This window comes from Ammospiza nelsoni, chromosome 1, assembly GCF_027579445.1.
Source record: "Ammospiza nelsoni isolate bAmmNel1 chromosome 1, bAmmNel1.pri, whole genome shotgun sequence".
In the NCBI taxonomy this organism is placed as follows: Eukaryota; Metazoa; Chordata; class Aves; order Passeriformes; family Passerellidae; genus Ammospiza; species Ammospiza nelsoni.
The window spans coordinates 54383612-54410268 of NC_080633.1; the positions used below are offsets into that span (position 1 = coordinate 54383612).

The 26657-nt window shown below is 38.2% G+C and overlaps 1 protein-coding gene across 4 annotated transcripts in view; it reads right to left on the bottom strand.

Annotated features, from left to right (window-relative positions):
• Nucleotides 1–5562: 5562 nt before the first annotated feature.
• Nucleotides 5563–26657, bottom strand: part of CDK13 (cyclin dependent kinase 13) — a 43163-nt gene continuing 22068 nt past the window's right edge. Inside the window, exons 6-14 of one of the 4 annotated variants that reach the window (XM_059490456.1) lie at nucleotides 22816–23005; nucleotides 20219–20275; nucleotides 17398–17499; nucleotides 17202–17279; nucleotides 15003–15119; nucleotides 13946–14077; nucleotides 11541–11692; nucleotides 8046–8606; nucleotides 5563–6965 (exon numbers count right to left, since the gene is read on the bottom strand). In XM_059490456.1, the coding sequence (XP_059346439.1) occupies nucleotides 6109–6965; nucleotides 8046–8606; nucleotides 11541–11692; nucleotides 13946–14077; nucleotides 15003–15119; nucleotides 17202–17279; nucleotides 17398–17499; nucleotides 20219–20275; nucleotides 22816–23005 (2246 nt within the window). In that variant the 3' untranslated portion in view covers nucleotides 5563–6108. Of the gene's footprint in view, nucleotides 6966–8045; nucleotides 8607–11486; nucleotides 11693–13945; nucleotides 14078–15002; nucleotides 15120–17201; nucleotides 17280–17397; nucleotides 17500–20218; nucleotides 20276–22815; nucleotides 23006–26657 lie in introns of all 4 variants that reach the window. The other 3 variants (XM_059490471.1, XM_059490463.1, XM_059490449.1) reach the window with 3 other exon arrangements.

A 26657-nucleotide genomic window follows, 5' to 3' on the forward strand; every position in this document is an offset into this window, starting at 1 on the left:
ATATTGAAAAAAAAATCTTCACAAAGCCTCTTTGCAAGAAGTCCTATTAAAGGTATATTCACCATGCTATGAGAATTTGCCATATCAATAGTATGCCCAAAGTGCCCCCAGAGGAACTGCTGAAGAAGAATTGAAGCTGTGCTGTGTGAAGTGATCCAAGTATTGCCTATTGGTGAGGGCTGCTCTAATTAAGAAAAAGAAAACATTACCATAAGGCTCAAAGTCCTTCTGACTATGCCTTTTCTCCATAGGCAATAAAAAAAGCCCAAAATAAGCAGCCATAACAAGTAAACAACTTTAAAAGCAAAACCCTCAAGCTCCATCAAAGTGACTGGGAAAAGCAACAGTCACCCTATTTGTCAAACAAAGTTCTCTGCCCACGTTCACTGTGACTGCAAAGTGCTCCAACTTTCATTTTCTTCCACATGGTGGGGGAGTTTGGTAGCTCTAATCCTGTTCATCCAGATGGCCTGTCAGGTTTTATAGGCATTCCTTAAAAATGGAAGCAACTTAATCCTGGTTCAGGTAATTTAAAAGAAATTTCTGCAAAACTGCATTGTTCTTTAAAGCTAGCAGACAATAATTCATGGCTTTGACAAGAGGACTGGTTTCCTCTCTTACCACCAATTTCATAGACCCATTCCTTACTCTGTGTTGATATACAAGGAACTGCAGAACAGCCTGTATCTCCTCTTCCACTTGGTGCTATTTTACTTGCAGCTGAGGATATCAACTGACATGCAGATCCCACTGGAATTATTACTGATCCCTTATTGCACAGCTGGCTACCCCTATGGCAGTAAGAGCTCAATGACAGAGATGCCGCACCATTCTCAAACCATTTCACACTCATGCTCCAACATAAACCAGAGCCAACTTTGTTACAACTTTGTTATGAGTGGCAATAACAGCTTTCACGAGAAAAACCTAGCAGACAACTAGAACTGGTTACACACAACTGCCAGATCTGCTGCGTGCAAGTCAACACCCTGTGAAATACAGCCTGAGCTTGTCCCAGAACTGAAGGTCAGGCTTTAACTGTAGCTGTCACCAAAATACGGTTTCCAAAGTGAGGTGTTTGGGCTGCAGCTACACATCTTGTCAGCCTAATGTCAAATGACACCTCTGTAACTGCTGCTGGCCCCTGTAACTTCCAACTGCATTTTCACTGCCCATCTATTGACTTCACCAATGACAAGTGATGAAGCAGCACTCTGCACAACCTCAGGTTTAAGAGAATTGAAGATAACAGCAAGTGCCATATTCTTGGATGGAGGTATAACATTTATTGAAAGATTCAAAAGGTTTCATTAGATAACTAATACAGTAGGAAAAAAACAAGAAAAGCCTCAGGCATTCAAAGCATAGTTGCCTAAGCCAGACTCAGTCCCCAGTGTCTCACTCACCACTGAAAACACCTGGCTCTTTAGGTTTGGTGTCCCATTGCTTCTAACAGGCACAGCATCCTTTTTAAAGAGAGCGGTGGAGGACAATAACTGCACCTCTGCAGTCTGCTTGGACACTGTCCATCGCCCACCAGCGTGAGCAGCTGACAGGTGCTGAAGCAGCAGCTTCCCAGCGCTGGCACAGCGCCCGTGCCACATCCCAGCACTCCGCCTGCCCTGGGGCACCATCAGTGCTTGAAGGGCTGCTCTGCTGCACCTCTGCTCCCACAGCACCCACGCTGCCAGCACAGCTCACAGCACCAGGCCCTGCAGGGCTCCTTCCAAACAGCACTGCAGCAGTAAACTGCAGAACTTCAATACACGGAAAACATCCTCAAATTAACCCACTGTTCTTTTGAAATGCCTTTTGACAACCAGAGAGGGAAAACAAGGAAAGACTTCAATTTTCATGTATTTTATTTACAGGCCGCACAATACATTTTATATACAAATGGCTTAAAATAACAAAGAGTAAGCAAGCATAACAATTTATTTTAAATTAAGTTGTCTCGAAATAACTCCTGCAATAAAGTTTCTTCACCCTGATAAGCAAGTTAATTTGATTTTAAGTCAACCCAAGGTAATTTTATTTTAAAATATAGAATTCAAATAAATTTTCTGGTGATTCCTTATTTTCATGACACACTCTGCAAATACAGAACATCCCAAAACTCTCAAGAAGGGTAATAGCCAAAATTTCCTCATCTAAAAAACACTATAACAGAACAGACTGGAGAAATGTTGTATGTAAAACACTTGCATGTTTTATTAATGAAAAGAAGAATGCAAGTAGTACGTCTGACATTTTTCTCTCTTGGAAACAGAATTCATGGTCCAAGATCTAATTTGCCTGCAGACAAGAGGTATCCTGTGTTATTTCATTACTTCAGTTTTTACCACACAATTATCTACTTAACTCATCCAACTATAAACTTCACCAAAACTGAAACTGCCTCCACCAAAACTGAAAGCAAAAGAAGAAGAGCACTCAAAACCGTAAGAACTTAAAACGTGGCACTCAGTGCCTCTGCTTCTAGAAAGCACCTGACACTACTGTGGGATGGAGAAAATTTAAGAGACCACATTTAATGGAAACATAAGAAAATATAAAGTTTGCCATTTTAAAATTATTTTCCCAAGAAATTAAAGTAGCATTTAAGGAGACATGTATTTTTCTATCTCTTCCCTAGCACTGCTCATTCTGTTTAGGATAATGACAACTAGAGATAAAAGCAGTTTCCTTTTCCTTTGGCTGAATTCAGGCATAATAATAGTCTTAAGTGTTTTAAGTCATGGTCATTAGCAGTTCAGTCATGCTCACTTTCTTCCTCTTGGTATGGCTAAAGATGACTTAATATAAATAATGAAGCACTTGCTATTTGATAGTTCATTATTACAGTATTTCATTACATTTTATTAGAAATGCAAACACACAACACTTACTTTTCGATGGGGTATCCAGGTCTCTATAGCTTATTTTGGAATTGCAGCACAGAAAACATAAACCCAAAGGAATGAGGGAGAAAGTAATGAAAGCCATGGCTCCACAGAAAAATAATGCTGTTTTCAGAATGTCTGCTACTGCATCAAAAATGCAAGAGCCACATGATGTAAAAATGCCAAACTAGTACAGACTCTGAGTGGAGTTCACGCACAAGGGTAAATGCTGCCATAAGCACCTCACCATGTGATTTAGTTCAAAAGAAATGTTGGCAGGTAACACACATGTCCAGTACAAACGAATGTGGGCCTGCTGTCCTTAGATCTGGGCAGTTCCCTAGCTGCTAACCTGCCCAGACACAATTGCAGAGCCAGGGGAGAGCGGCTGCAGGCACCAATCCTCCTGCCACACCTGCACCAGCCCAGGAGAAAAGGTGTCAGCAGAAGAGCCAAGAAGATTCCCTGAATTGCAGAGAAGGCAATCTTTTTAGAGTTATCACGAATAGAAATGCATTAACTTTCTCTCCAAATTATCCCAACACTGTTGTCCCAGGCAAATACAGTGTTCAAAGTCACAAGCTAAAAATCCTTAAGCTGGGGAAATGTGATTGTACAGTATTCATCTGCTTACAGCACGCCAGTTTTGTTTCTGATTCATCTGGAAGTCACTTTTTGCACCTCCTCTCTCCTCAGAGTCAGGATTATTTGTGCTGGGGCTGTTAGGGCTTTTTTGTGGCCAAAGACTGAAATCCATTCTGGTAGAACAATGTCTGAAATTACTGCCAGTCCAAAAGCAAACTGCACACTCATTTACAGATGCAGAGGGGACCTACTTCTCTACACTGAATGAAGCTAACTAAATGACTTGAAAATTTATGTCCAAAAGGGAAGGTAGGAGACACAACTTCTTCCTTGTATTTTTGTATTGGAAGTAAACTAATTTAGTTCTCTGAGATCTACTTTCCATTTGAACTTACCTGTGTTTTCAGCCTACTACTGCCTGCAGTTACACTTCAAGTGCAGGTGGGTAACCTCTGACTGCACATCTTTAGCGAAACTAAGTGCATATAAGCTTTGAAAGCTTGATTCTAGGAAAAAAAAAAAAAAAAACAAAAAAAAAAAACAAAAACACACCAAAAAAAAAAGCAATCTGTGTATATATTTGTGAGTCTGGGTTTTTTTAAGATTAGTAAACAAAGAGCCTTAGCCAACACTGTCCGTATCTAAATGACACTGATGGTTTTTGTCTTTAAAATTTTACTAGCAGAAAAATGCTATGGGGATGTCCTTACTCAAGGAAAAAATATGGTCCAGTGCACTGTCAATCCCATGAAGCTTTTGCCTTTCTTAAGCACAGGCTATTCAGGTTGTAAGTATTTGTTTCTGACCTGGCCACTTTAAAATTGGTCCTGGCCACTTTTATTTCAGATGGCAGGATTTTCTACTGTGTCTAGTGGAGGCAACTGCCAGAATAAGGGACAGTGTAAGCAGCAGGACTCTCTCCATTCCTCATCTGCCAGATCCTCAAACACTATACAGACTTAGTGAAGGGAGTTTCTCCATGCTCTACAGTGTGGGAATTAGCCATAAATGAGTCAGGATTTTCAACTGAAACTAAACACCAAGAGCTTTGGCTTCGATCCTGAAAATCCAAAAAGTCATTGACAAGACATTTGTAATAGTGTAAGTAGAAATTTTACTTTTTAAAAAGTAGTTTTTAAACACTCAGTTACATAAAGTACCGATTTGTCAACTGGATAATCAGTTGGAAAATAGTTTCCAATATGGGCTTCAAGACATCCTTTTACGTACAGGCAAAACATAACCATACCTCCTCTCTGCAGGAGAGACTACTTGTTGTCAGAGGAAACAACAAAAAAAACATGCTGGAAGTTGCAATTAGTATGAGGAGTGGCTCTTGGTAAGAGTTTTAACTATAATAATCCTAGTTGTTCCGAGACACTCAATTCCAATATTAAAATGTTCTGTGGATAGCAGATATAAAATCAATTAATTGGCACAATCACAAGTTTACAGCAAATTACAACTAGTGTCAGACATTTTGCCATTGCTTTAAATACTGGTCATTTTTCCTTTGGTTACTTCCTACAATGCAGTACTTGGGGTAAAAAGACAAACAGTGTCAGCTTTTCACACAAAGTAAAGAAATTACTGCTGTTGACATTTAAGAGAAAAAAAACTATTTCATCACGTGGTAAGGACATATAAAGTATAGTTCATTTGGCAGAGGAACTAAAACACTTAATACAACTCCAACAGGGAGCTGAGGAAAAACTACACTCTTCATTCTTCTCCTCACTTTCAACGTTTCTCATGAAGTTCAATTTGGAAATTACAGTTTTATCTAGGTAAAATCAGGTCTCTAAGTAACTGGCCCATGTAAAGTAAACACCACAAGATTATGACCTGCTTGAGTTTCTTCTTATTATCTGAATTCTCTTTTTAATTACCTAGGTTTAGGCATTATGTTCATAGCAACCTATGAAGTACTTCCAAATTTTTGCAGACCTTAAGCTTACATGTTAAGGCACTTACCATTCAAGTAAAACAGTTTTTATATAAACAAGCGTGGGAGATGGAGAGAACATTTTACCAGAACACCCTTTTCCTTTTTCTTGGAAAAAAAAAAAAAAAAGTTGACCAAATATTTATAAAATTTTGCATCAAGAGAAAGGTTGTGTTTTATTATCTGAAATGAGCACGAAGTACACCTTCCACAATAACACTGAAAGCAGTGCAAAGACTGACAGTGACCTTTGACTATAAGTAGTTCTGTAAAAAGAAAAATACCAAATAAATCAGTGCCCTGCTTTGATTGTTGTAAAATTTCATTCTTTTTACATAAAAGTTGGTCCAAACTTACAAAAAAAGCACAAATGTGCATAGTTCAGAAGATCTGAAAGAGTGCCATAAAAAGCTGATGTCCCTAAATTTAGCATCCACTTAAAACTGCCAAAATACAAAATAAAAGTCAGAACTAGAGTTTGTGAACATGTACAATCAAGTCATCTAGTTTTTAGACAGCATGAGTTGTAAGCATTTTTTAATTTTTTCTACTGTATGCAAGACCCTTTTCCACATAAAAATAAAGCTGTTGAATTAACATTATTCAAGTCTGTTGAATTGCTGCTTTAAATTGCAGCTAGGGGAGAAAAAGAAGTTTTTCCAGATAAAAATGATGTGCCTGAGGAAAAACAGATACTCAATATGGTAATCCTCTGCCTCGCCCTCTCACTGTAGATGTGCTAATGTGTCCCCTGAATGCTTGGGAATAGCCAGGTCCTTGGGCAGGAGAAGTCCAAGTCTGTCCATGCATATGGCTGATGCCAGCGGGATTTTCCTGTAAATTACTTCCATAGCTATAGTTGTGCATCTTTGTGGACAAAGAGTGTGCACTCTCTGGCCCTGTGGAAGCATCACTGCTGCTCCCCAAAACCGGGATTGGGCCGTGGCTGTATTCAAACCTATGGTCTTTATCTCCACTGAACAGCATGGGGCCAGCATTGAGGTAAATGTCTCTGTAACCAGTTACTGAGCTGGGAAAGGATTCTGGAAAGGCTGATGGAGGAGGGGCAGCACCAGAGTGAGATGAAGCAGTACTGTAGTTATCCAAAGACTGAATATCTGAGTTTCCAAGGAAACTCCTCCTTTCTATTACCCCTGATGGTCCACTTCCTATTCCATCGCTAGTGCTGTAACAGGCAGATGAGAAGGACGACGATCCAAAGTTATCCTTGTAGTCTGGGCCTGTTACATAGGAGTCTCTAGCCTGATAATCCACACTCGCTGGTACTGGCTCCTCCGTTGTGGCCTGAGCTTGATGCTGAGCCAGCAGCTGCAGAAGAGCTGCTTTCACTCCCGCATGAGGATCTGTTCCTGAAGAGTTACTTATAGGCAACTGCTGATTCTCTGTCCGATAATCAAGGTCTTCATCGGTGAGCGGCGGAGGCTCCGGTGGCTCGGGAGGACGCTGGTCCGGAGGCAAGATCCGAGGGCGCTCCTGCTCGGGTGTTCGGTTCAGGAGCCTCAGCTCAGACTGCCTAACCAAATCCTCTTGACCTAAGAAGATGAAAAAGAAAGCTCTGGAATAAAAGTATACAAATAATAGGACCAGAAAGAAAAGGACTCCTTCCTCGAAAAACATAGAGGTCTGTTAACTTCAATTTTAATGAATTTATTAGCTAAATTTGTCAATAATTATATTGACTATCTTGGACAAAATTTGCCAACAGCTCATTTGGCTCAGGAGCATGATGCAGGTTGCTCCTTAGAGATTACCAAGCAGTCAGTTAAAGAAAAACAGCACAAGTTCCTTAAAAAAAACCCCACAGCAAAAGCCAACAACCAGGACAAAACGCAAGCAACACAAACACTAAAAATTCAAAGGAGGATCAAGATTCACAGATAAGGATAGAAGTCTCACAGGACAAAGGGCCACCCTATCAAAGAGCAGCAAAACTCAAGGTATAAAATAAACACAAACAAAAAAGCACACCTCTCAAAAAACCCCCCAAAACCCTCCAGGAACAGCCCCCAAAGCACTTCATTGTATTTCTTTCAGCAGCTTTAAACACCACAAAACAATGTAAAATAACCTGAATTTGCCAGCCAAAAATACGAACAGAGCTCTAAACTGTGAGAGGACTACAGAAGCCACTACGATACCTCAATGGAAACCTTTAGCCATGTGTGTGTGACAGTTAAAGGTAACCACTGAATTTGACACTAAAGAACTGCTCTAGTCAGCATTAGAATCCAAATTAAAATACTGTCTCATGAAAATAAGTTTTACCTAAACACACAGCCAAAACTGGCAAATTACATCTATGCATCTGCTAGAAAAGACTGTCTTCACCACCACACTCACCACTAAGAAAACCCCAACCCCTACAACAATGATCAAAGTTTCATCTCTAATACTTGTGCACCTCTCAGTTTAGCTATTGCTTGCTCTGTCTGCATGGCACCTGTTAGACTAAAAGACAAATTCTCTGATCCTGACGTAAAATTTGACCAAATCAATTTAATCTCCTATATTCACACAGATTCATATGGCAAACATGTTAACTCTCTACTCCCACACTATTACATCTCCAGTGCTCCAGGTATTTGCTGGTTAGCAATAAAGGCCTTCAGTACCTGCAGACACATATAATGACTTCATCAGATGTGGGTAGCCAGGTGCCGGAGATTCCACGTCGTCCCGGCTGACAGACACAGGAGTAGCGGGCTCTGGAGGCTGTCTGAGTTGTAATGACATTTCATTTCCTGATCCATTTTCCTTCTCCTCCAACACAAAATCTTTTTGTTTTGTTTGCTGAGCCTTTATTAACTGAGACAACAGAACAGCAAATGCACTCTGCACAGCTGCCTGGGCAGCATCAGTGTCCAGTTTGGGCTGACCCAGCTGAGCAGGTGGCACGGGGGGCTGTGTGACCATCGGCTGTTTTAGAGGCTCCTGCTCTGGAGGTGGTGGCGGAGGTGGCGGCGGCTGCTGCTGCTGTTCTGACTGTTTTTCACCTGCTGACAAAATTCCAGCAGGAAGATTTATTTTATTTAGTTGCTGTTGAGTCTCCGGGTTTACCTTAATATTCAATACTTGGGCAAACTGTGCCAAACTAACACTTGTTTTAGACTGTAGCAGGTTTAGCAGGATTGCCACTTCATTCTGGTTTAACTGCTGTCCAGTGCTTGTTTTTGCTAAAGACAAAAAAGGTGTTTTTAAGTATTATTTAGAACTGGCATATTTGAGAAACTCAAAAGAAGACTAATCTAGCATAGCTGACACGACTGGCAAAGCATGGGTTTGGACAACACAGAAATGGAATACTTCTACATGTTAACTGTCTTTGGGGAGTATCTATAGGAAATGGAACAGTAAGATCCACCATAACCAACGTGACTTCCATGAGGTGCAGGCACACATTTACACAGATGGAAAAACACCAAGCTAGAGCTCAATATTCCACAACATAACTAAGCTGGGGCTTAAGGCCACCTGCTTCAGGCAGCTATTAGACTTCCAATCCTCATAAAATTTCCTATCTTTGATATATCACAACCTTTTGTTAAAAAGTAGCCACCTGCAAAATCCATTTCCAGTCATATTCCAGCCCATTCTAATTCAGCATTTGGGTTTTAACACCTGCCCACCTGGCTCTACGTGGCCTAGGAGCTTACAGTATAAGTGCAAAAGGCAGTGCTAACTTTGAGGGAGAAGCCAACCACTCAGTAGCAAGAAACGTGGTAATACACAGTTAATTCAATTAAATGGAGTTTGCCACAAGTAAGAGCAGATTACGATGATGCAGGGGAATATGAATAAAGAAGTTTGAATATCAAAGTTTGAAAATAATTTTTCAGCTTCAAACACCCATTGTGGTGAAACAGCATGGATTGCAACATGCCCTATGAGCAAATGATTTAGAGAAGAAAGCAGCCAAAAATTAGAAAATGAGTGTGTGAGCAGGCTGGCTGAGCTCTGAATTTTTCTTAACCCAGGTCAGCACATTCAGTCCCTTTCTATCCTTGCCATTCTGCTATCTTAGCAATATATTAATTCATGGCAGATTAGAAGCCATACATGACACACAAAAGTATTAAGTATATGCCTTGCAAGTTTTAAGAACAGCACAGCTGGAAAATGCTGCAAAGCCCACAACCCACAACTCTACTTGTGGATGTGCACCAGGATACAAGCACTTGGAACTGACTTAAGAAGAATCCAGGGACCTCAAAATTGTTTTGTATCTATATTAATATAATCCATCTTCTATTTGGCAATACAAAAAAATAAATCACATTTTCTTATGCCTTATGCTGACTCTCACTCAGATGTTGTGATTAATTGAAGATTTTGTTACATCTGAGGATAGTATACTCAACATTAAAAACTTCTCTCAGACCCTCAGTGGAAATTCATCAGAAAAATGTTAAACAGGGAAACTAATCTACCTATTCCATACTCTTTGGTTAGCTTTAAGTTCATTCTGACAGGAAACTCTATTCTGGGAAATCTGTCATAACAAAATTGAGTCTGAAGAGCTCCTGTTAAACTGCAAAATGCAATATCCAGGGGTCCCACTCATCAATCAGAACATCAGCAATTGATACAATGTCTTTTTAACCTCTCCTTTTGGGGTGCTTAGAAACAAATGCAAGAGTTTTGGCTAAAGTATGTACTTGGTCATGGAGTTACATAATTTGTCTTATTAATAATATTATCTAAGGTGCATTACACTTTCAGAAGTGTTTTGTTTAATAACGAAATGCCTCTATGCACCACTGAAAATTAAATTGTCTTCTTTTCTACCTAGACATATTTTTCTGTGTACATATGGGTAAACAGCAATACAGGTTAGAATGATTCCTCGTCTATTTGCTTTGGGTTTTTTTGCATAGTCAGTATTAATGACTAATAGTAGTCTCTCATCAAGCTGTTATGTCATAAAAGCACAAAGAAATTAACTGTCCTTTGGACTCTTTAAACTTCTAATATAGTTTCATTGATGGGAGAAAAAGTTACAGAAAGTCGTTCTTGAAAGTGCTACCAGAAGTTTAGCCTAAGCATACGGATTAGCAGAATCTTGCAGCTGGTTTACAGTGAGAAACCAGATGAATGGAGCAAGAGGCAATAAACTGCAATAAAATATGATCAAAATAACTACTTTCAATGTATCTTTGCACAGAATATTTGGAGCTCTGCTCTACTGTTAAATTAAGGGTTGATTCAAGATGGTTAGTATACAGAATTGTCAGCTGCTAAGAATGCATAAACTCTGTATTTTACCTGAACTCCTCTATCACTGCCACAGGATTTAGGCTTACTTTGCACAATCAAAAATGGTCTAACATTTAACTTACAGGTATCCATTTGGTGTTGTTACTCTTTGCATTTCTACATATTTTTAAGAACTATCACTTAACTGCTGAGTATCTCAAATGCTCTCCATATGGAACCACTACTTTGTTATATTTGTAAAACTTGTCTCAAGCAAGATACTTTGTTAAAGTTTCAGAATTACTGGCAGTGCAATTCACAGAGGCAGACACTTCATGTTATACCAACTTCTCGGGGGGTGGGTTTGGTGTTTTTTTTTGTTGCTATTTTTTTTTTTTTTTTTACAACTTGATTTAGCCCCAACAACCTGGAAAGCTCAAGACTAACATAACATGCAGATGGAATCTGTTCCAATTTAAATGATAATTGTTCTAAACCCTGCCTTCTGATCAGTTTATCAATTCAAATAAAGCTCATCCAATCTATGGAGACTGTGAGAAACTTTGAACAGCCACTGGCTTGTGGAATTATCAAAGAATCATAGATGAGCAAGGGCTAAAATCCCCTCAAAATACAGAGCAAGCAAGTTAGTTGCTCTGACCAGGCTGAAAAGTTAGATAAAATTGGAAAGGAACACTTACATTTCCAAAAGCAAAGGCAAATATTTTGTAACAAAGATTAAACTTACAACTCCTCCCTCAAGAATCCAGGAGACGCCAATACTCTGTAAATAACATCTAAAATTTCTAGAGGTGCAATCCAAGTAGTAGGTAATTATAAGAACTGAAAATATTACTGACCAAGTGCTACACTAGAGCTGCCCTGAGTTTTGAGTTGGGAAGAAGTTTGCATGCCTTGTGGGGTGTTGGTTCTGCTCTCATCCATGCCTAGAGACAGATCCTTCCTAGGGACTTTAGCTGCTGTAGAGTCATCAGTCATGCCCATCTGCTTCTGTCTTCTGCGTTTCTTACTCCACAGCTCATGGCAATCCTGCCACAAAGGAAGGCTGCAAAGAATGATGAAGGTAATCAGTTTTATTCCTATATTTAATTCTTGTTTTAATCATACTGGTAAAAACACTTTAATTATACATAACGTAACTTCTGAAACCCAGAAATACATCAGGAAACATTCAAAAGCCAGCAAATTCTCAGACCTGCTTTTTCTGGCTGAAAACTATTTACTGAGTGCCTCTTTCAGAAGCATATGTCCTTCTGGCAGAAAAGGGGAAAAAGTATCTTAAAATGAGAATTATTTTCCTAATTATTTGTGTAATTCAAAACTTCAAAATCAATGCTGCACAGTTGCTATGAAATATACAACTTGCATACTACCAAGTAACTAAGTTATTAATATGAAAGCAATTTTTTCAGGGTCCTTCTGTCTGCTTATAAAAGTACTGCTGAGTCATTAGGTCACATATTTGTCCATAGTAACAGACATGGCTATCTAGTATTTATAGTGTATAGCTCAGGCAACCAAGAAGGTAGGGAGAAAAAAGGAAAAAGTTGCAGAAGTAAGTTGCACAAATAAATATCACTTGACACTACCAAAGCTGGGATACCAAGAACAACAAGGGGATATCCTATATAAGACATATGAACGCAGAAGCAAAGTTCTGCTAAGAAACTTATCTGCCACCAATTCTGGCCTTCCATTATAGCTCCCTGCAGGCATCTCAATTCTGATTTCCTGAGGAACACAAAGACCCACAGAAATACTGAGATGGGCAGTAAAAATAATGGTTTATGTTTTCCTATTACATATGAACTGTCTTAGCAGATCTGTCACCCAGAAACATGGAAAAATTAGCTGACAAATGCCAAGAGACACTGGAAAGGCAATTATGACAACTGCTTCCTTTATTCTCTCCCTCCGCCTGCCAAATATTTCTGAAAGACAACTGGAAGTAAGAACTCATTGTGAGAAGTATCCTATGGTCCTTCCAATCTGCATGTCACTTTCTCTGGATGAACAGCAGCTCCTTCCCAAAACAGAACTTCAGTCTCTCAAGAGAACAGTCAACACCTTCCTGTGGTGTGCCAGAAATGAGTGTGGTTCCTCCTAATTTTTAAAAGGACGCCAGAGACTAGTTTGTTTTGAATTTCCATATATCAGCTTCTAGAATGGATCCATTCTAGATGGACGCATGGGAAGAAAAGATGATCTTCTTATTCACTTACTTTAAAATGCCCATAAGCAACATGCTGTACAAGTGGTTTTGAAACTTCAGCAAACAGCTTGAGATTGCTGATTTCTGATTTTTACACAGTGATATAGTCATATTCAGGCAATGAAACCTCTTTGGCTCATGTTTCAGAACATTAGTAACGTTTGCCCAGAGAGCAAAACAACAAACACCATCTGGACACAATCCATGTGCTCTAGGATGACCCTGCTTGAGCACAGAAACTGGACCAGATGACCCACTGTGGTCTCCGCCCACCTCACCTATTCTGTGATTCTGTACAACAATTTTGCGTATATAACAGGTAAGTCTACAAAGAATTTTAATAAAATCCTTAGATGAAAAAATCCTTAGATAAAAAGAAGTCAGCACAGGCTGCCTTGAAGGCTCAGTTTACTCAAACAATATCATGGATTCTGTGTTCTGACAGCTATACTGAGGAAAGAATGAGACCTGCAGATTCTCTAGTTCCTTTTCATTGTTTTCCTCAGGACATGCTCCATTATGATTTGTACTGATTAAATGATGGCAAAGACACTCCAAAAATCCTACAGAACATTGTAATACACTTCCTCTAGAGAAACTGAAGGAACAACCCTGCACAATTTCACTTTTCCTGCCTGTAAAACCAAGGCTCTCATCTGGTTCATGAAACAATTTATTGTATTTCACTTTAACTCTCAGGTACCTGTGCAGAACTCTATACCCACTGTCATTCTATCATCAAAGACAGCAATTCAGATTCATGAAGGATCTCAAAATCCCTGGAAAAAGTAGACACTGATAAACTGAAATAACAGGGAAATCATGCTTTTTAAATTAGAAACATTCATAGAAGAGTATTTTCTTTAAAGGTAGTAACTCAACTAGTTCTAGGAATGACAAAGCAACTCTGTTATCTATTGAGTCACTTAGCTACACAAGCATTTTACTACAGAATGACCTTTCAACAACTGCATGTCAACATTTCTGCCACGATCTCCTTTACTGAACCACAACGAACTTATTGAAACAGGTGCATGTTCACACTGCCCAGAGGTCAGTACCATTACACCAGTGGAAATTACTTACTCTGGAGGAGGCATTTTAGATGGTTCCACATCTCGCAGAAACTCACACTGAAGAGCTTGTTCAGCTGTGCAGCGCTTACTGGGATCCAGGGCAAGCATATAATCGAATAAATCTAATGCAGCTGGTGGGATGCTACGAAAGTGCAAAACAGAGGAAAGCGTCAGATCTTTATTTTGTATCACACACATCTGTGAAAAATTTTAGTAAACACATCCCTTCCAAGATGATCAGTAAGTCCTCAGGTAACTTAAATACTAACAAAACACACCCACAACCTGAGCTTGATAGCAAGAGTTTGCAGAAATACACTTGACCTTTTACTACCTGTGCTATTATATAACCCAAGCTTTCTTCACCTTGTGCTTTCATTGCTTGAAACCTTGTACTTACAAAAAAACACACCCACATTTTAAAGCTAAGACTGTATTTTTACATTTTGAAATTTACCACCAGACTTTCACTTGATTCACAGACAATAATTCTATTGCTTCAAAGATATTAGTCTCATTAGTATGAACAGGATGATGCATTTCTCTTGAAACCCACTGCACCTGAAGGAGGGGAACAACCCCCTTAAAATAAGCTAACAGCTGTTTTCCATACCTTTCACTTGTGATATATGCACAAAACTAGTCCAATGGTAGTACTTTAGAACACATGGTTCAGGTAACTCCTCTGTGTTGAATGAGTTTATGACATAAAAGACTAATGTTAACCAGACTACATATTTAGCTGTAGCCAGTTTTACCAATAAAAAACAAGTAAGTATTCTGAGCTGTTTTCTGGACAGGGCAACAAGCAGGTGTACCAAATAAGTATTTCCTTAGGTGAAAGCTGACAGGTGGTTGAAATTTTAGGGCCTTCTTTCCTCTTCTTGATGCTCCTATTAAATAAGGTTTAATACAAGCTCTGTGGGTATCATGGGAAGGACAAGAACCTAAAGCCAGTTTTCTTTACACTTGATCTATGCTCGTTCTCCGGAAAATACTGAAGTTCATAAAGTCTCTGGGAAAACTTAATGGTATTACAGTTGACTAAACTAATTCTTCATCCTTACAAAGCAAACTCTTCCCTCAGTTTTCGACGATACTGCTTCTTTGGTTTCATTGTGTTGAAGTAAGCTAATTTTATAACATCAGGCCACACTGCTGGACAAGGACTTCCGCAAATTCGGCTGTACCAAAAAGAAAGGAGAAAAGGGTATGAGATCCAAAGCCACAAGTGAGCACAGCTGGAATTTTTGTTCTTGCAAGTACAGTGAAAACAAGAATGATTTTTAATTTTCATGTTCAGGTTATTTTTAGCTAAAATTTCTCCACTGTCAAATGCCCAACACCATTAAATAATGGTGAATTGTCTACAAAGGGTGATCACCCCACACGGACTAAATTTACTGGTTTTGCCTCAGTCCAGCCCAAACATCCTCTACACCAATGTTTACCAAAATGTAACCAACTACATCTGAAGAGTTCTCCAGGTATCTGACTAGAAAAACTGGATAGCTCACATTTAGAGTAACTTTTATGTCCTTAGCTCCCAATGTCACTGAAGAAAGATATACCAAATAGCTGAAAAAGCAGTTTTCACTGAGAATTTATTTAATGCTGAAGACATAAGGGAAAAAAATCAAATAATCAAGTAAGTCCTAAAGGCATAAACCACTATACAGAGAAAATCTCTATTTTTTACTTCAGTTATGAGTTTTATGCCTCAAGCCTCGTCTACCTCCAGAAATGGAGCTGCCAATACTCTTATGCCCCACATTCCATCCCCATCCTTTTTTCCAATAGCTAAGTACAAATTGATCAACACCACACTTCTGAGCAAAAGAACTAATACGGTGTTTCCATAAATGCAGGGTTTCAAAATCTCATGCAGACAGTCATAAAAGGACACTTTGCAAATACTTTTCCCTAGTTTAGCCCTCCTTTTCATAACATTTAAATGGTTAGTTTAAGAGACCTAATGATTTATGCCCCAAGTGCTATACAAGTCAATCTGACTTTACACTGGTTGGTGTACATAATTTTCAGGAGGGAGAATAAAAATAATAAGAATCTCCTATCAGAATGTACTTCACCTCTATCTTTGATAAATTTTGAAAAGATAAATGTAGAATTTTTGGCTGCAACACAATCACAGCAGAGATGTTCATAAAACTGATATGCTCAAACAGCAAAAAATGCATAGCATCAGTGAAGACAAGAAATGAGCTACAAACAGAAGCTTCCAGCAGGAGGACATCACAAAGTTTTAGGTTTGTACTAGAGGTAAAATACAAAGAAAAACCTTGAATTACTCATTCTCATGTGCTTCAATGCCATCTAGTGCTCAAAAACAAAAATTTCCAAACTCATGAGTTTAATTCTTCTTACGCCAAAACCGACCACTGATCTGCTCTGCACCAGCTAAAACCTTCATTTATTAAGGTCAGCAAATAACACATTACACAGAAGCATGCTACTGTTCAATCTATTTTGAAAAGCATGTCAGTATATAACTTTGTAATATTTTTAGTAAGTTAATTTGACCATTTACTATTCACTTTCTGTAAGTTCTGTAGGACTCGCCGCCTTGTCCCCTTATTTCTAGGAAGATGACCTCTCCTCATTTATAATGTCAATTATGATATCAGAGTCAAGAGCAGATTTTGCTTGCTGAATAAAGGGAAAGAAAAAGATGTTCTGGTTCCGCTAAATTAAATACTTATCATTCTATGATTTATTGAGAACAAGGAAAGAAACAGAATTTTTATGTCTACCAAATGTCTGGCAGTTTTTAAAGGAACAGAAACATTCCCATAAAAGTAATAAAGCTAAGGTGTGTACATGGTAGACTTGAAACAAGAAGAACTCATGGCTAGCAGCATGCCAAAAACCTGTTCCTCCCAAATCCCACTTGTCCTTATTACTGTCCACGTCCTCATTCCGATTTGCGACAAGTAAGTTGCAACATCATCTTAAAAATTACAGGCATTTTGATTACTCTCCCTTTACAATTTCAGTAATAGGCAACTCCAGCTACTCTACAAAATCCCATCTTATTGGTCAGTGGTACATTGCTAAGACCACAGAACACTCACAAAAAGTCCTTCATGTCTGTGCTGAAGTCACTTGTGTTAAATGCCCCTCAAAACCTCTCACATCTCACTCGGGGCAGTAACTGACCACTTGCAAGTATTTGCAGTGCATTATCTCAGAACACTAAGAAACCTGTCCGTTTATGAGGCATCTATGTAGCAGTGCTTGCTAGTTACCTTATGAGTTCCAGTTGAGCAAGTTCTTGATTTGCTTGAAATATTGGCTTTTTTGTAAAAAGTTCACCCAGGATACAGCTGTAAAACAGTTTTGCAAAATTCCCATCATTACGGCTTTCAGGACACAATGACAGAAACTTTAAAATTTATTTCTGGCTTGTTTTTATCCTTGCTAGGCTTCTATCCAAACTCTTACCCACAGCTCCAGACATCAATAGCTGGTGTGTATCTTTCTTCCCCAAGGAGAAGTTCAGGAGGCCGATACCATAATGTAATAACTTTGTTGGTATATGGTCGGCTGTTGGAAGGAGGAAAAATAGAGAATTATCATTTTAGTACGATCACACTTCTAAAGAAATGATACCTTAAGGACCTTACGTCTGCGATGCTGTTCAAGAACAGTACAACCTTCCACTCTCTTTTTTAGTCCAGCAAAGCTGTAACTGCACAAAAGAAACACAACTACCTGATGAAGGCTACAAACAGTCAGATTGAAGATATAAATAATAACCACACAGCCACGTTGATGCTATGTGAATAGTGTATCTCCATTATTACTCAGAAAGCAATGCTGTATATTTATTACATTGCTAGTCATTTCAGGAGCAGGACTCAGATAAAATCAGTAACTTTCATGCACCTATTGGCTATTACCAAACTAAATATAGGACCTCTACATGCACTTTAAAAAGAAGGAAAAAAAAAAACAAACACTTTTCCCTCTTTAAGTATGAACAAAAGAGATAAAAGCCTTTTTCTGGAACTGTATCATTCCAATTTTGATTCCAAAGCCTAGAATGCTTCTAGTGTCTTCCTATATTTCACAACATCTTTAATTCTCCACAGGTCTAACCAGAAATTTTGGTCCTTTCCGTCCTCCCACTAAAGCAAAGATTTCTACTAATGCAGACACACATTATTATTTTTTTTTTGTGCACAGACTGAACTACAGAATCAACAGTTCAAAATAGAAAGCAGAAAATATGTTTGACGTTGGTTTTGTTTCAACCAGGGTGCTTTAAAAGTGATTCCAGAATTCTTTCAGTTTTCTTCAGTTTTTCACTAGGTGAAACTTTTTTTTCAGTTACCAACATGAGGTAACTCCAAACAGAAAGAGTAACAATAAGTATGAACAACCACAGAATGAAGCCTAACAAGCTCTTATAGCATTCTCAGTAGTACGGGTATCACTTCTGTAAAATCATCCGAGTCCTTCTTTCATTAAGGCACATAACTCCAATTCCTTTTTAAAAGGTAGCACGATTTCGGAAACAATTCCATCATTTATCATATTTATCTCTGAAGCAAACATTCCCTTTGAAATGTTTACATGGTATGTACTATCTCTACAGATACATTGCTCATATGTATTAGTATATGGTAGTTTTTATTTGAACACTTGTCTTGTCATGCAATCTGTCATACCTCCTACTCCAAACACGTTAAATCTACCAGAATAACATTTAAAGGAGCCCAACTACAATAGGAATGTACTTAAATTTTTACTTCCTCCCCATTATGCCCCTACTAAGTTCTGTACCCTTTCAAACAGTATTAAATTCTAAACAACAGTAAACCAAATGCAAAGTACATGAATTAAAAACCAGCAGCTATTATACACTTGTTGATATACATTAATTATATCTGTTACTGCAGGTCAGAAGGAAAACGAGTGACAAAAGAATTGCCGAAAATCTACTGAGATTCTAATTATTCTCCTATGTTCAATGGGCGATTCTATTACCCAGCTTAATTAAATTTTAATCTTGGTGTCATTTATGCATAATGGCATAATAATGTTGCTGTTTCATGTACAGTAAAATGGGTTATTGGCATTATAAGGACACCGGACATTATAAGGACACATTAATCCTTAATGAACAGTGAGTTTTACAAAGAAAATTTAAATTAATTTAAAAACAGACATTAAAAAAACCCAAGCAAAACATAGTAAATCAGAGGGAAGAAACCCATTAGGCCAGTTTGGTGCATGTTAAACAAGAAGGTAGGATAACATCCTTTTATTATTAATTACATCCAAACAAAAAAATAATTAGCTGGCAGATGCTTAAGATTATTTCACTTTCTATTACACTCAACAGTTTTCATAACTGTACTTAAGCATATTTTCCTGAAATAAGAGTCCTGAGACAATAGCTCAGTGAAACTAATGCTAACACATTTATCAACAACATAAGAGCTGTGCAGAAAACAATAAACCCATAAAGCTACTGCTATGGATATTATTTCTCAAATTAGACATGCAGAAATCAAAGTAAGGTCAGGTATCCAAACATCTCTGTATCTAACCACCTCATGGACATATTACTGTAGTGAACATTCAGCCTGGATTTTGAAATGTCAGTTCCACATGACAAATGCTACATTACAAAGTAAACACTGAAGTTCCTAATCATAAAAAAAACTGTGCACCTGTTTCCTGGAGTATGAGCATAACGAAGCCAAGAACAACAGAAGCACAAGTCACAAGAACTTTCAGAATAACTTTTATTTAAACTTGTATCTCTGTTTCCAGCAGATTCAACAGCACTGACTACCTAAAGAATACAATGAACCTCTTGAAATGTAAAGGTAAATCTTACACAAAAGTAATGGTTAGTAATGCTTATTGAAGAGGAGCTGTATGATACTTTGTGCCAGCCAAAAAAAACCAAAACATTTCCCTAAATAACATCTTGGGCATACCAACAGAAGAAATGTACCTCAGGTTTACAGGACCAGAAACTTAGGAGTGTAAGTTAATTTCCAATCACTATATGGCCATTCTCTACCATTATTTACCCAGAACACCTGGAAAAGCAATACACCCGCACAAAGAGACTTTGGTGGTTTTATGCTGTATAAGACAACATGTATTTCTTTCACTTTCCTAAGCAATTACTTGTATTACAGTACAGCAACATTTCCTCTAAACAAAACAGTCTTCTGTCCCTCATAATAGTTAAGCAAAAAGATTAAACTTCTGAATGCTTTTTCACAGTGTAATTGTATCTTACCTTTCTTCTGAGTTGTACAGCCGAGCAAGCCCAAAATCAGCGAGCTTTATCTGCCCTCTGGTGGAAAAAGCAAAGAATTATTTAGTGGTTAATCCTGTTAAGCTTTCTTCCCCCAAAATCAGGTAAAGTTTAAGACTGAAACAGCAGTGATCTTCACCAAACCACATTAATGATGAGGCAATGCTCTGCTATCTCTGCACCTCTTCAGTAAACAGTATGCTAACTCACTGAATAGGAAAGACAAGTGAGCAAAATTGGGTATGCTTATCAAACGGCATTTACATTGTAGGATGATAGTAAAAATTTACGTCTATACCATAAAATATTCCAGTCAGTAACTCTGCAGGAAAAAACTGAGGGAAGAAACTGCTGTTTTCTCAGGCCTTATTGCTAGCATGAGCACTTGTACAACAAACAATTATCAGCAGTCATACTTCCTTCTAGGAAGCCATCAAAGTCCTGTTCTGTGCTTGTACATTTTAAATACAGCCTTTATATCAGGGTGACTGACCAGATAAGGGCTTCTATTTTTATCAGCAACCAACTTGCTGAATAACATAACCCCTAACCCATTCCTGAGGTTTTCCACATATGAGGGGAAGAGTAGAAGATACAGAGCTCCTGCCTGTCCATTCCAACAGCTAAAAGGCACTGCTCTATGACGAGAAACTCCCACTACTTGTAACGTCTGGATGATTCAAACAGAAAGCTACCTGCAAGCTTCTCTAAATGAATGTTGCATTGTTATATGTGGTTTTTCTTTTCTGTACTGATAAACTTTAATAACTCCCATCACTTTCAAATACATGCTATTTAATCAAATTATGGCAAGATTTGCTGCTAGTATGACAATTTTGTGGTAACAGCATGTACATAACCGTTTTGTGATGATACCATGTACAGGTTATAGTTTCCATCCACTTTCCTCCTCAGACCTTCAGACCTTTACTCTTCTTGTAGAACACCCATAAACAAAGAAATGTTCCCTTTTTACATGCTTATTTCTGAGAATGTATTTGCAGAAGATTATTTGTATTTGCTCAAAAATTTGTTGAAGTTGCCTATGTAGAAGATACATAATCCACATGTTTGGACTCAGGCTGTAGCTAGTAATAGGATTTTTGAAACACTGGCTTAAAAAATCATTCAGATCTACTACCATGTTTTTCTGCTGCTGGTGGAAAAACCTAAGGATGCTCAGACACTGTTCTGGGGGGGAAAACCCAACTCTACAACCTGGATTGGAGAACACAGTAAAAGAACAAGTTCCTCCTCTACCATAAGGCACTCTTCTCCACTTTAAGGTTACACCCAGCTTCTGAGTTCCCAAAGGTGCACACAGAAACACTAATGGAGATCAGCAGATAATAGGAATAAGTGTGTGGGCACAGTGAGTAATGGGGAGGAACATGTACATCTGTTTAAGAATCTGTATCTCAATCTGCAGAAGCATACAGATTTCAAAGCAGTCAAGTGTTAGTTGACTGCTAAGGGAAAAAGGAGGACGAAATAGCAAATTTAATTTGGAGAAAGCTGGGAGAAAACTAGGCCTATCAAAATAGACCCTTGATCAAATTTGCCCAGTATTTAATCTCCAACAGCAGCAGTAGATTTTTAAGAAGAACATGTGAACCCATTCCCTTTGGGGCTCATCTTCCTCATACTTAATCACTACCCACAATCATTGTGTTAAGGATGCTAAAACAGGGATCCCTGTCCAGCCCCATCAGCATGTGTTAATGATATTATCCTTGAATGTATGTCATCTTTTTTGGAGACTCCTGACACTACCCACAAAACTTCCTGTGACAACAAATCCCAGAAGCTGACTACCTACTCTTTTTTCTTAACTATACCCTTTTTTGCTGCTATAAACCTGGCTCTAATTTTGCTCCCTGGCTTTAGTACTCCAGGTTATGACGCACAACAGCTGGTAATGAAGTCATCCATTATTCTCACACTAGCTTTTTATTTGTTACTGCTGCTGCACACTGAAAACACCACACTTACTAATATGATTTGCAATTACCATGTGTTAAGGTAGTAAGAAACAAATTATTCTCCCAGTTTGATGATGGCAATAGCTGCAAGTTAAGGCATGTTTGAACATGCCTAATCAAATACTCTTTGAAAGCACTATCCTGACTGATGGGCTGGTTCTTCATGACAGTTCTGAGGTCCTTGTCAAGGACCCAGCCTAGCCACACTGCGATCTTGAAAGGAGATGGCAGAAAGAATACACTTCAAACACTTACATCCTACAATTCTGCATTAATATATTTAAACTCAGATAATATATTTAAACTCAGATAATTTAAATATTTAAACTCAGATAATTTTCCCTCCATACTCTGACTCAGCAGGATTGAAACTGAATCTTTTTTAACACAGATTAAGTTTAATACACAGCTGCAAGTTCCCATGTTAAGTAGGCGCATTACTGAATTAGTATTTTGCAACAGATTTTAAAGAAATTAGGCAACTTGGAAAATAAGTTTTGCTAATGACTCCAATCAGGTGAACTGCAAAGACTGAAATAACGATTTAAAGATGTTAACATACAATTTTTGTTACATACTTTTAAGTAATAACCATACCTATTATTTAGTAGAATATTTGAACATTTGATATCTCTGTGCAAAAAGTTCTTCTTGTGGCAATAGGCCAAGCCCTCCATCAGCTGTCTCATAAAAGATTTAATATGATTTTCATTAAAATGAACCAAACCAGATTCCAGCAGTCCCATCAAGTCATGGTCCATATATTCAAATACCAGGTAAAATGCACCTACAAAAAGAAAGGAAAAGGGTAGGAGAAACAGACAGAAAAACTGATTTAACAGCAGTCCAAATAATTGCTGTTGCCTACTTTTTGAAATCAGAAGCATTTTTCTTACAACTACTTAGATTTTCTGCAGTATTTATAGCTGTATCTCACGTCCAATGAAATATAGGTATTTAAAAAGTTTTAATAAATTGCTGTTCTATATAAACGGTTATACTAGTCAAACATTTGTGAAAAGAAAAATAACGTTACCACATGGTGCTTTAGTCTAGATAAACATGTGCTCTCCCTATGGCTCTCAATCTCCATCCATTTTATTTCAAGAAAAATTAACTGTGTTAATATTACCTATGAAAAGTTTGGAGAGGAAATCTAGAAACAAAATATGTACAAGCATTATTGTGCATTATTGTTCATCTGTCATGACTCAGCGATGAAATTTTTTAAAGATTTCCATGCAACTGGGTCAGAAATAAGCTGGCCTTTCTCAAACTAGAAATACCTATAAGACAGGATAAAATGAGAAAGCAGAACTAACCTACTAGTAACAGCAGCTCTGCAAAGACAGACTTCATATTTTAAGTTGCCGCATGCATATATTCAACACAAGAGAATCTGGTCTTATCTCACATTGGCCTGCATAGTTCTATCACTAAAGCCATTAAAGCCAAGGCTCTTTGATATGTACAAGCACTCTTCAAGAGGAAAAGTGTTGAGTGACTCAGAATTAGCAATAACCAATCTCCAATACAACCACTCCCTGCACAATCTACTTTTAGTACTTCATTCTTTCCCTTCTTCACCCTGGGACACAGAACAATGCAGCCCCTGCAGAGTGAAGTAAGCAATGCAGAAACCAGATTCAAGTGGGTCTGTCTACCTTGCATTTCCAAAACCTCCTTAAATAAAACTTCCACTACAAATAGTTTCTATCCAACAAGAACTCATTACATATTGTTGTTCCTAAAAAAGTTAAACTCAGAAACTAGTGAAAGTCTTGGAGCAATAATGAGAATTCAGCTTGATAGAAGCAGTACACATACACAGCCATACTCTAATGAACTGACTCCTTTTCTTGTTTAGTAGCTGAAAAGGGAAAAAAGAATGCTAGGTCCATCTGCGATTCAGGAAGAAGATTACTCATATGCTAAGGGTTAAACTTGTAACAATGATTAGCGTATATCAGCTAAGGCACAGGCCATTGCATACCTCGTTGGTTTTGACTTAGGTCTTTTTGTCCTGTTGCATATTATACAGAGAAAGAAAAAAATACTCATTATAAAATACCCCTGCAGAGGGGGTGAAACAGGAGGTGAATCAAGCAAGTGCAACACAATCCCACTCACTTCACAAGGAGAGAGGGAAGTATTAAAGTCTATAAAAGCATAGAAAATCTGCTGTGTTACTATTTGCATAACTGAGTTCACCAATCCAGTTCACCAGTTAACATGGAAAAGCACAGAGGCTCCTAATCTTGGTATTATCAAATTAGATAGCTGGCAATCTGCTGTTAGATCTACTTCAGCAATGACTGAAATATGAGCCATGACATATTTTTAAACGCCTCAAAACAAAACACCTGATATTAGTACTGCAGTGTAAGAAAAACCTAGATATGCCCTTCAGAGGATGTTGGCTCAACAAAACTGAATGAACACCAATGAATCTTGGTACCTTCTTGCTCTGGAGTACAAGGGAAAGTTAACTCTGCCCTGGCAGCTGGCTGCATGTGTGTATATGACAAGGAGAAAGATTGACTGTAGAACTGTTTAGTGAGACCAGCTGATCAGAGACCTCTTGTTTATATGCAAAGCAGGATCCATGCCTTGAGCAACTTCCTGCTCTGTCACTAACTCCCAGGACTTTTTCACTGCTATTTATGCACTATAACCAGCAATCACAACTGGTACCCTCATGCAAGAAGGACAATAGAGAAGATTCATAAACAAAGTAGTGTAGTACCTGTGAGGTGACACCTCATTATTTACATTCTCTGCAATTCATATTAGAAAACATACACTAAAACAGGATAAATGCTACATATTCCTTCCTTATGAGATCAAGAGCAAATGCAGAGATTCATTATACTTGTGCATTCTTGCCTATTTCCTAACTACATGTTACTAAAATTTGTTTTAAAACTGGTAAAATCTTCATTTAGCGTGAGAAAATATGAAAATTAGTCTATTAACCTTGGCAATCTTACCATTCAAGCCTGATTTTCAGTAGTATTCAAGCTATCAAGCAAACTGAAGTGGAACTCCTGTTAATTTATTCCTAGACAAACATGGTGCCCTTTTCTGACAGAGATCTGTAGTTTCTGCCAACAAAATCCTTACATTATTCCACCTGGTAATTTCAAATTCTTATCGCTTTTTATCACACTGGGGGATTTGATCCTCCATAAAAGGGAAAGTAGCTTTCAGGAAGAAGGAAACAGTCATGGAAGACACCACAAATGAACTATGCACAGACAGAAGTCTGCTTACTATAGCTTAGTCCAAGTTCAAGTTCACAGCATACTTCAGTTCTATCAAAACAAATGCCACACAAATATCCATTTCTCAAAAAAGGAAATCACAGCAGAAAAAAATAATAGTTACTTCTTTTATGAGGGCAAAACATTTGTAACTTGGAGGTTACATTTTAAAATGATGGTTTGCTTGATGCCAGCTTCGCCCAGTTCTTATTTTCTGAAGCAGTGCCATAAAAACACCTAAAGCACTCTCACAGTAAAGTGCATGCAATTCAAATGAGCTCAGAATTACTTACTTGACTTTAAAGCTCCTCATCTTGCTGCTCTTGTGTTAGAGACCTGCACTTCCCAGCTGTGGGGTGGGAGAAAGCCTAGTCCATTTCCACACGCTGCAACAAAGCACTAACAGAAGGGCTGTGTCCTGGGCAGCCCATTTCTTTCACTAACACCATGAAGCTCATCTACTCTCCTTCATCTACTGAAATAATCAGAAACCCTAATGTTACTACATGTTGACAAAGCAGCAGCTCTGTCAGTATCCCTATTTCTGAATATGGGATAAGAGAGAGCAGCTGAATCTATTAAGGAGGTACACAATAAATACAGGAGATACACATGGATGAAAATAATCTTCACCTTACTCCTTTTGATTGCCCTTGGAAAAATAAAATGCACCTTTCTGACCATTTTGTCAGTTAAGACTGATGGGGTTCAGCAAGTGAGATATCAATTTAGACTAATTAAAGGATTAACACATCTCCTCCTCTTGGTCATGTGTTTCAGTTCATGGAGATCTAACAAAAGCAGTGTCCTAACACAAAATAAGTTCGGGTCTAATGCAGTAAAGGTTTGCATACAAGAAAGCTAACTCAACAAAACATGGCACTAATGATCTGAAAAAAAACAGTGGATTTTCTGAGAGGCCAAAAAATACTAACAAAACATGCTTTGCGTTTTTGTGACACAGGCAGGCTCTGGATTTCTTTGGAGTGTCTTCAAACCACACAGATCCAACAAAACAGGACACCATTTGTTCCCAAAGACACAAGTACTTCGGACTGGGAGGGGAGGGTGGTGATGCAGGGGAGAATGACCCAAAAGCCCCCATAGATTATGGCTTTTAAACAAGCTTTTTCCAAACGTAATTCAGAGGAAAGGTGTTCAGTGTTTCTCAAAATA